General features: G+C 38.2%; 1 protein-coding gene across 1 annotated transcript; it reads right to left on the bottom strand.

Annotated features, from left to right (window-relative positions):
* LOC137283725 (transmembrane protein 114-like) lies at positions 1-11605 on the bottom strand. The gene is made up of 5 exons (XM_067815392.1): positions 11258-11605; positions 5486-5584; positions 2941-3078; positions 2111-2223; positions 1-1951 (listed from the first exon to the last, which is right to left on the bottom strand). The coding sequence occupies exons 1-5, from the start codon at positions 11490-11492 to the stop codon at positions 1607-1609; spliced, it is 930 nt and encodes a 309-aa protein (XP_067671493.1). The 5' UTR covers positions 11493-11605; the 3' UTR covers positions 1-1606.
* Between the last annotated feature and the right edge of the window lie 319 nt (positions 11606-11924).

Raw genomic sequence — 11924 nt, 5'->3', positions numbered from 1 at the left:
AATGATTAATAACTGTTTATTATTAATCGATATATACACATCAGAAATAGTTATGTTTTAAATGAATGGAATAATACTTTACCTATATATTTGTTAGAAAATATATTGATAACATAGTTGATGCATGATTAGATACCATTTTGTTGCAAGCATCTCTCTCCATATTTTGGGAAATGTGCATGATCATAGTAATATTTCCAACTATCTGAATACTTGTATTTGGCCGATGTACTCTATTGTATTTCTGAGCTATTTTATCTCCAAACACAAAACATCACAGCTGATACTGTCCATTTTCCATTACAGTTACGTCCAGCTAAATGGTGTTTACATTTCATTAAAACAGAATTACCCTATCATCCCTAATATGAAACAACAGGAAATTTAAGAAGTCATCTTACGAAGCAATCTCACTGATATCCAGTGTTACTAATATCAGAGTATATTCTGGTATATTCTGGTTTGATGTCATTTATATAATCCCAGGGATAATTTGTAGCAACCTTGCTTTTGGTTATATAGTAGTTTACGTTCAACTGAGAAACTGGAGTCATGTTTGATCATGCATGTGTAGTTTGAAAATATTCTTCAATGCAATCAAGGTTGGTGTTACTACTGTCTCTGTAATATAACACCAGTATTTTCTGAAGTAAACGTAATAGCTCATGCCATATTTACACAGTTATCAAAGCTGATTGTAAAGTATTTTTATCGCCGAATTCTACCGACCATTCTAGTGTTTCGTGCCATCTTCCATTACACTATAACTGACATAACACCAAGTTCATTCGCTGGTTACATAGGGTATGGCATGTCAAACATGAAGTTTCTGAAATTGGTCGTAGGTTCTTTCTAGGGAAAATAACATGCGACAGCTGTTGAACTTCAGGTTAAATATGCGTTAAGAATGCTGGTAAGAACAGAATGTTTCACTGTACAAAATCCTATGGTGGTAAAACAGATAAGACCATTGAAATCCAGAAAAATAAAGTTAATGCTACAGAATTTGATTATGTTCTTCATATGTAACTGTAGCGGAGTAATATCATAATAAAACGGCATTTCATTTTTACAAAAGCAAACAGGACATCCCGTGAGGTTGTAAGAAATTGTATCAAAATATGTACATCACAATATAAAATATACAGAGTGCACCCAATGGACATGTCTGTTTCTGTGACGTTAAATTTAAGAGACCGCTTTTCATTTTGTAAAAAAAACATACAAATTCAAAGCATAGGTAACGGTTGGGAGTATTACTACAAACGAGATGTTCTTAAATAAAATGTGGTAAGAATATAACGGAATGAGTTAACATCGTGTTTGAATGAGTATCCAGCTGAAGGTCGGATCTCCCATTCGCCATCTCAACAGACAGAAGGTGAGCACATGGATTCCAACACGGGAAGTACAACAAGACCTGCCATAAAACTTCCTATTGCGACATGCTACATTGCCAGTCAGTCCCATTTGAGATGGCTGTTTAAGCTCGTAAAACAAACTACAGATCTGATAGAACGGAATACATAACTGGCATGATCTCGTTTATATTGCAATTCTGAATTTGTCTTGTGGATAGATCCATGGTCTGTGTGTATTGTGCCTATTAAGACAGCTCCCGTATCCTGTAGCCTGGCATATTCTCTCCATAGCCATCAGCAGAATATATGATGGGTCTTGCTCCTTCATAGTATTGTGGGCGAGCGGCATAGGTTGGGTATTCCACTGGAATAACCTTGGGTTGGTAGGGGTCCAGAGCATACTGAGGATTGTCATAGAAGTATGGCTCACGAAACGCCTTCTCGGAATATGGACGACGTCTGTGTTTGTTGTCAGCAAGAAATTTTGCAGCCAAACCATAGCAAATAGCAGTAATTGCAGCAAGGATTAATCCAACCCAAGCGACGATGTAAGATTCCTTGAATTCACGCACCGTCGCTAACTTCAGCTCCTGAAATGATAACACAACACTGACAAATAGGAACTAAAAGATTAGGTTCCTACAACCCTTGAAATAAAAGATGCGGATGACACATCCCACAAATACAGAGGCTTTAAACTGTAAGTTAGAAAACCGGATGTACATGATGCATCATACGTATATACTTACATTTGGCCACATTTGATAATATCTCTGTCGGTCTGTCAGCACGTCTCTCACTTGTTCCCTCTGCACATATATGGACGCGTGGAACAGGGCCATGCCGAGAGCAAGGATGAAAGCTGAAAGGAAGAAAAGGAAAACACTATATTTGTTGGAAATAATTCAAACTCACGTTTTCACTCACAACTGCCCACGGAGCATCACCAGTATTTGCATTTAACAAAACAAACTGATAGTCCTCCTTGTCACGTAGTCTCACAAACTATGCAACTCTGGCAATTGTCAAAACGTATGGAACTGTTGCTTTGAAGCATGGCTCTGTCTGGTTCTTTGATGTTTTGCTTGTAATGATATGACAGATTCTATTTTTCACGATGTCACTGAAATAACCTTATACACAGACAATCATACCAGAGATACTGACAGAGACAATCATGTATCACGTAGAGAATGACGTCACCACACGGAGACAATCATGTATCACACACAGTCATCTCACCACACATATACAATATCGTATCGCACACAGACTGATATGTCACCACACAGAGACAATCATGTCTCACACAGAGACAATCATGTCTCACACACAGAGACAAGCACGTAGTGACGTGGGGAAAATCACGTTATCACATGGAGACTATCATATTCTCACATGGTGATAATTATTTGCTACAGGATCGAGTACAGATACTCGAAGCTCATTTCTGATGTGCCCCGCCTTGATATTGCTGGAATATATATATAGAGGCAGCATGAAGTATGGACTCATTCCCCCACAGATTCTTTAGTGAGCATCTACTGACAGTGATACTACGTTATTGTGACATACGTACCGGCTATAAAGCAGAATATGGAGGCATAACAAGCCTGAGAATGTAATCTCCTGACACAGAGGCACAATCCCAGGATGTATGCTACTACAAATACGACCTCTGCCACCACGAATAAGGCCATGAAGGACGTGTATAATCCTGAAACGAGAATCATATTCAGAAATAATGATGATACTGAACCCATCGCTTTACAAACATGATATTACTGTGTGCTCTATATGACTGGCTCCATGCGTAAACCCTTTGTGGGTATTTATATCATGGCAAATTGCTTTAAACATAGTTTTAAGTCATTTGTTTTATATAGCATACAAACACTGCCTCCACACTGTTGAAAGGTGGCAAGGCAGTTTTTACATACATGCATACATGTATACATGCATGCATGCATACATGCATACATACATACATACATACATACAGACACACACACACAGACACATACATACATACATACATACATACATACATACATACATACATACATACATACATACATACAATCTTCGGAAAGGTTTGTTAAAGTGTTTAGTACATGTTGCACGACATCATTGCCGGTTCGTTTGTTTGAAACTGAGAACTGAAACTGGTGCTGTTATATAGACAAATCTTGGAACGTTTTTCCAAGGTCCCGTAGCTCTGGAAAGCAAAGTTGCGAAATTGCGAAACGGCACCTTAAGCATACACATGAACATGTCTTAATTATTATATATAAGAGCTTCTCTTATAAAACTTGTACAATACTATTTCTGTGACACGATCTGAACATTTATTCACGTGAGGGTTACTGTGATAATATTAGGCAGATACGTCGTCACTGACCAGCTAAATACAAACTCGTACTCTTCGTTAGTTCCTACCTGCATACACTTTTCAGAGTACAACGGTTAATGTCTTTAAAAAAGTCTGTTATTGATGGCAGCTGTCATTTCTCAGTAAGCACCACGAACCGTAAAACAAAAAAAATAATACACCGAACCGTGAAAGAACAATAATCTGTATATTTATATTCATGACAATTATTTACGATTAAGTGGTTTCTTGAGAACAAAAAGCTTTTTTTCTGATAATAGTGTCATCAAACAAACATGTCATCAAATAAAACATTACAGGCTTTACAATGGATGCTTACGTAGTTAAAACACAGCTCACACAAATGCATTTACTTTTTGTAAAATGTTTCATTTGATCCCAGAAGTACGACAGCTATCCGTTATGTCTTCCCCATACGTTTCCTTCTTGTGGGCACACAAATAATGATAAAAGACTGTCTACAATGTCAGATTTTAGACGAAACATTCACTTCCCTCGTCTGTCTAACACTTTGCTTCTGTTTGGTATTTACAGTCTTCCTCATAACGGTTTGTCTAGTTTCTCCGGTTGCGCCATTACATTTAGAGGACATGACTACCCAGTGGGGTAACTACAGATAATACTTGATATATTCATATCGACAAATCTAATGTTTTCATGTTTAATGGAACAAAAAGAGAATATTCATATAGATTTACAATATCAAGTACATATTCACAAAATGTTAATGTTACCTGCCAGTTAACATTATTTGTTGCACTTGTTCTAATTTTGATTTATGGGTGTGAAATACGGGGGGATTGAAAACTTAAGCATTACGGAAAATATCCTTTTAACATTTCTAAGGAAATTACCCAGAGTAAAGGAAAGTACATCCTTGTATATGACTTATGCAGAGACAGGACGGGCGAGACTAATCACGGCAATCCGCTCATCTGGCAAACATGCTGCTACATTTTTTATCTAATAATACCTCAAATAACAAAAGGCTATCATGTATGAGAGACATGATAATAAAGACGGGAAATAATGATGTATGGATTAACCAATGATTAGATTAAATGTAAAGTCAAGAATAGCCTTGCAGACCTTGTCATACAAAAATGGCATTCAGATACTGAAGCATCATCAAACGATAGATTCTGCAAGGTCGTAAAAAACAACACTGATATTGATTATTATTTACATTACTTATCTGAAAAAGATCTATTCAGTTTGTTACATTTTAAACTGTTAAACCATGCTTCAATATCGATTATGATTATAGAATATGTACATTGTGCTCCTTGAACGTAATAGGGGTTGCGTATCACTACCTTTTTAACTGCCAATACTTTAGCGAAATTAGAAAAAGTTTTATTCCCAGAAAGTTCATTACAAAGCCTTCAATATTTTTTTCCTAACTGCATAAATTCTATCTTGGATATTCAAATGTCAAGTGAGAATGTACACTGACATTTGGCTTACTTTCCTGCCCAGTGCTTAATTAAAAGTTACAGTGTATTGCTCCATCGCCACGCACAGAAGCGCATTTGGCGAGTATAATGACCAAACATGCATACGCCGAGGAACATTTGCTACATTTACTGGGACGTGTGCGTACATACGTGAGTGCACCCGTGTGTAGTGGGTCATTACCTTTTAAAGGCAATCAGATGATGCATCAATGCGCAAATGATGAAGACGCAAACACGCACTTCAACTGGTAGCACAGAAGAGGTGGATAACTTACCAATCATGAGCTGGTACTCGGCGCTTGACCCATCGATGTTATCAACGAATTTCAGCTGGAAGCAGTTCTTGTCAATGACATCATTTGACGTGTCTAAAACTAAACAGAGAACGATACATAGGAGCAGTACAACACAAGACATACTAAATGACTTATTATCTTACGTTTCAACAATATATAATATCAGTGAGCTAAGGATACATTTTCTGAAATATCAGCGCATTACGAATTACCCTTATGAAGCGCGTAAGCTCGGACCTTTGGTGATATACTCACAATACTTAACTTAGAGAATAATAATTTGGTATTGCATGCGGAGAAGTTATTTAAAGTAATCCATTACAAATTCCAGATGCATTACTTAAAGCCCACCATTTGAAACACCATACTTACAACGATACATTATTGAACTCTGTTTGAAGTTTATCTGTCTTTAAATCATAAAGCATGGTTTCATGTTCGCACTAGTACATTAAATCAGCCTCGAAAGTCCCTTAAGTACACATTTGAAACCATTCTTGAGTCTTTACATATGCCCCGGGTTAGAATTGGTCTGTCCCGTTATTCTGGCCCGCTGACTTGGTTGCCGTTTGTCATCGTTTTCCAATTGCCAGAGTCGAATATTAACAAATGTTCGGGTGGGGGGTGAGGGGGTGAGGGTGGAATTATCCGGTTGGTCAAGACAGTTTCCACATTAAACTTTGCCCTGGTGCAGTAGTTCTATACTACTGAAATATTTTGAAATGGGTACCTTGATGAAATAAAGTGCAATTGTTGTTTATAATTGATACAAATTATTTGCTAAAGAAACCAAATTGTTAATTGTGGTCGAGAGATACTAATATTTGATCATAGGGATTTTGAAAGTTTAATGGACGTGCATCCAGAGGAGGTTTGAACAATATTTCACCCCCTGAGATCGTCTCCATGTAGCTGGCATAGCGTTGGTTCAAACAACATACCAACCAACTTTAGTAGATAGGACCCCAGCCAACACGTGTATATATACTTAAGAAAAGAACCTGAAATCTGATAGAAAGAAACCCCATCGAGTAACGTTACAATGACATTAATCTTGCGTATGCAGCATCATTTCACGTTATCACCACACGCACACAACAATGCATGGGAAACACGTTCATGGAGTCTACCACACGTGAATGGAGTGTCATTATGAATTTGACGTCTTCAAGCAGGTCGATAAATCACCGTAGACCATTTATTCAGATAATTTTCTTGCATCTGTGCATGGACGGTGTTTTCAGGGTCAAATCACACACTACTGACTGAAAATTGTAAACCTGAAATTTTCATGTCATACTCCATTTACCTAACGAGGGAGATAACTAAACGAACAGCTTTGCTTTGAATGAAATCCATGTGGTGATGCAGTCTCAAAACATCCACTATAATTGTATCAACATTGATTCAATCCCATATATCTCCCAATTTCGACAATCGTACATTGAAAGTACAGTTCCCCTACCTTTTGAAGGGTATATTTTATCCAAAATGGGCGATAATTTGGAGATTTTACGTGTGTTTTCCGGCATGATGTTTCGCTCTCAAAGCGGTGACTAAATACTAATAATATTGGAATAAAGTAACTGTGCATTAGTTGACGCTGTGCAAGTTCTAATACAAAAAGGTAATGTCATGATTTGTGGTGTGTTCCCTAACCACTACCGTGCCAGTTTTCACTTGTCAGAGTGTGTGTGCTGGCCATGAGACGGGATATTTACAGTGTGGGGGTGAAATCCTCGTAAACAGACTGGAACTTCTACTTTACTCAGAAATCCCAATCCCAAATATGACAGAGAGTCATGCTGGAAGGTGTTTGGCCTCGGGCTTACATAAAATACTGCTGGAAAAAGTAACTGTAAATTGTTTGATGTTATGCCATATTTTATGCAAAACAAATATAGTAGCATGTTTTGTGGTGTTTGCTTTGATGCAGACGACACACAGACGCACAGTCAGCATGGAGATTGCAAAGCACAAGTAAATGAAGCAATAACTTTGGTGACACCTGTGCATGTTTTCCGTGTACGCCTGGTTATTCCTCTCTTTGCATTCCCCTCTTAACAAGTAGTGAACTGTGTAAATATTTTAATGATAGTTTGTCAAACAACATTTTTTTAAATTCTGGGGACATAACTTCTGAAAATAAATCACAGAGTTGGTCTGATGTTTTGATTATGATCAGCGTTTCATTGAGTATTATATGTTCGTTTCTTTTCGAGTTTGATTGCAAATCATCGGTCCGCTTTTGAGACAAACGGTCAAGAATTTCATGCCTGACCGAACTCTGGCAGTGCGGCTATTTCCTACATTTCATTGACGTCTTTGGCCGCTGAAAGAAGTGTCAATAAAAGACATCTTTGCAGTAGATGGGGATCGGTGGACACTCCAATTATAGAAAAAGGAATTAAATATATATACAAATGAATGCAAACCAAAGAAAATCCGATGAGTTTAGATAGCCCGCTCACCTTAAATAATGTTGGGTTAATTATATTGAACTATTTGAATTCGGTGGAAGAGGGTGCAGTGACTCGTACATAAGCATAATACGTTACCCAATAGTCACTGGCCCTAGTGAGCATAGTGTGTATCTGTGAGCTAAATTTCAGAGAAAATCAACGAAAAGTAAAATCACATTTCTTCGCCATCAAGTGATATTCCAAAAAAATATCAGATGTTTTCGACTGAAAACAATTATGCAGTCATTGATATTTCGGAAGCATAGCGACTGTTTGATACTGAAGATAATTTTCACAAATGGATTCAATAAAGAAAAAATTTTACTAGCAACAGCCGAAGAAACCGAGAGTCTGGTGGTTTTCCTGTTTGGCATGCGAGAGCAGCGTCATGTTCTGATCAGAATAGAGGTGTCCCATTCGCATCGTTTGGTAACAATTTGGGTTGAAGATTTGTCCAAGCAACATGATCTAACACTTCTAAACTCTACATACTTTGTGTCAATCGGTTTCAGCTTATTAAGCGCTTATTGGGATCTTTTGTTGATAGACATGCTACGCAGTCGTTTTCTCATAATCTAGTTGCAGTAGTGGCCCTCAGCCATACGAAACTACCTCATTCGGTCACCATCAAAGTAATGAGTACTGTATTCATCGCCGTAAACGCCATACCCCAAACAAAATCAAATGCTATAAATGGTGACAATTATACTGTTTCATACCTATCTTAAGAACGGACACTGTGTTTGCCCCTCGGTCATTTTGCCAAATGTTAATAATGGCTTAAAGCGAGGTTGTAGGTAATAACGTCTTCCCTTTTTATTTGAATCATTTGAAGGGCCCCGGGCCTACGTTTAGGAGTCCAGAAACAAAGATCACCATACAGTATACATCATCAGAGCCTGACAATACAACCATCACGTGGCTTCTACTCTGCCGACGCTCAACAGGACGAAGCTAGACAGATGACCGTATTTGTTGTTGGACACTTATCTAAGTTCTGCAGTCATATTAGTGGATATACTTACATCAAAGAATATGTATGAACACAGAGAGTATTAATAAGTCATAATGTTCTGCTTGCAATATACCTCTTGAAACCCATATATCAAACCTTTATATACCACACATTTCGTTGATATTTTGGATTTCCAAGACATTTTCGCCCAGACACAAGGGTTTTTTTCGCAAAAAGGAATTCAAAATAAATATGCATCGACGATTCTGGTTCATTCTCACAAAAAGAATAGATCTTATCATTTACCATGTTCCCAGACATTTACTCTTGTTTGTTGTGATGAATGAACCACTCGGTCCCACGAATGTCCCATTGTCTCTCATTGTTTATGGATAATTGTGAAAAATATAAAATATGTTTGTCTGTGGTCTTACTAGCAATAAAGATACAAGTGCAACTTTATTGAAATACATTGTGAGCATTATTGGTTCATTCTTAAAATAAGTTCAAAATAATGGCAGCATTTAAAACTCCTATTGCGTTCATACTATTAAACAGTGTCAGCGTTATTGTCTTGTTCGGTTGCAATGTTTTGTCAGTGAACAGAACCGCGAATTCTGAGTTATAAAATGGGTTATACCAGTACCAGTTTCTTACCCAAGATTATGGAGTTAGATTACAGACTGGGGTTTATGAAGTGGACGATATGTTTATTTACTTTTATCAAGCTGTTCAAGTGTTTGCCTGTAGACGCCCATGCATGTCAACATGGCTCCTTTATCCTCCGGTCTGTTCAGATCATATTTCATAGACCTCAACAGACATTGCACAATCATCGCTGGATTCCTTTAGGCTACGTTTACTGCCTCGGGAAACAAAGTGACGTGGTAATCCCTGACCCGTGGCGGAACGATATAAACTATTGTTTCTACACTATTTTCCTTTAAATCTGCAACAACTGCCTTTAGAGGCAGCCCAGGTCGTTTATTCATGTATTGCACTGATGTAAATGTTACATCCCTGTTAACACACAAATACATTATAACAGAACATGCTAATTCGTATTTGGACAAGAAAGACGCCGATGAAGTAGCCACTCCTTTAAAAACAAGGGCGTTACTATCGTGATTATATATGTGAGTCAGATGAAGTGGTGTTCTCAAGTTGCAACCTGAGTGTCTCACAGAACCAATGTAACTCAGTGTGTTGTGAGTGTTTGTGTATGTGTATGTAGATGTGTGTGTAACACAATAGAGAATAGTACACAATATTTACTTTGTGCACGATTCAGTCATGTACTGTGTAAATGTAAAATAAGGACTGAAACGTGTATAACATGTCAGTAGCGCTACCTTCTGCAGTGACCTATATATCATAGGGCGTGCCTAAACAGTATTCAGTGAAGCAGAACTCAGCACAGTGCAAGCTCATAAACAAGCTCCTACTGAATTTACATGTCTGCTCATTGCCGTTAATATACATAAATTGTTTAAAATTGACAGTGCTTTCAACAACAACAGAAATGCTATGTGCACTTCAGACTTGCTCGTACTTTTAATGGTGATCAAAAAGAACTCATTACTTCTCTTTTTGTCCACCGAATATGTAAGTACAAAAAGCGAGCCGGGTTTAATGTTTTCTGTTTGTGTCTTTTTCTTCGTCTTGAAATAATGCTCAAGAGGAGACCAAAGCAAGTATGAAATGTTGCGATATGAAAAGCGGGAATATTGCGCTTCTGGTGTAAATATAAGCGACAAAACACTTGCCATGTTAAAAGGAAATCTGTGCTTAAGTGGAAGTAGATTTCATGCTTTTGACTTACTCACTGGGCGTGTTTGTTCTCACTATTCACCAGCATTTAAGATGTATTGATTGTTTGAATATCCAAGGAATTAGGATTGATATTTTCACCATGTTTAATGTAGTACATTGTGTAAGTTTTATCTTCCACGTGCCTTATGTGTTCTCCAGAAGTCTCCAGTACTGGTCGAACATCTACATTTTCTCCATCTACAATTGTCTTCCATTGAGTAACCCTAAAATCGGGCATCATACAATACGAAGCATCGTGGGACAAAGTCATGACAAACCGGCCGTCATAAATGTGTAAAGTAACTCTGGTAGCCAGTGGAGAGAACCATCTCATTTGTGTTCTTGCTTCAGCGACATTAACGCAGGTGACCACACGAAGTATAGTAAACTAGTTAATGGTTGTGAATACATCTATGTCATTCAAAATGGCGGCCAGTACGAATGACTACCTGTGGTTGTGGCACGGCCACCATTTTGTCTGGTCATCTGTGAAAGGAATGTTCGACTAACTGTGTTACTCACATGAAGTGTCGTTGCCAGGATAACACTCTCGGAACATTCCACGATGTCGGGTGTGGGAAAAACGTGCACTGGAAGTATCGGCTCGCTGGGCTGAAGTTAGTTTAGTCCTGTCCACAGTCCACATCACCCATCTGTCAGTGCCGATGACAGCAGCTATCATGACTATAGCTATAACTCCAATAATATTGGCAGTAGTAAGACATACTTCTACTTTACTACATCCTCGCTCCCTCATGGTTCTGCTGTTGTTAACACGAAATCCGAATGTCCCTGCCGGCCCGTGCCGTGTCCGCTCTGGTCTGTTGTCTCAGGTATGCAGCCGATCCGGTCATGCACAGTTGAACAAGTGTTGTAGAACCGGTGGTATAAGCTGTCAAAGGCTGTGTGTATTTATAGAACAGGTGGGGCGAGGTCTCCTTCATATGGGATTGTTTGTATAGGGGTGTCCACGCAAGTGCGGTTGGTATATACTGGCGAAACGACACCGCCCTGAAAGATGAGTGCTCCCATAAGAAAACGTTACCGTCAGTCATTGAGTTCTTACGAAAAGTTAGGAAAGACTATATATGGACATTACTTAAGAAAATAGTGTGCATAATATTTTGCGCAGAACTCTCTTTTCCCGACAGATTGGGTCATTCAAACTGTTTCATAAAACATGTCTGTT

Source organism: Haliotis asinina, chromosome 5 (genome assembly GCF_037392515.1).
Source record: "Haliotis asinina isolate JCU_RB_2024 chromosome 5, JCU_Hal_asi_v2, whole genome shotgun sequence".
NCBI lineage: Eukaryota > Metazoa > Mollusca > Gastropoda > Lepetellida > Haliotidae > Haliotis > Haliotis asinina.
This window is presented reverse-complemented; position numbering and strand designations above follow the sequence as displayed.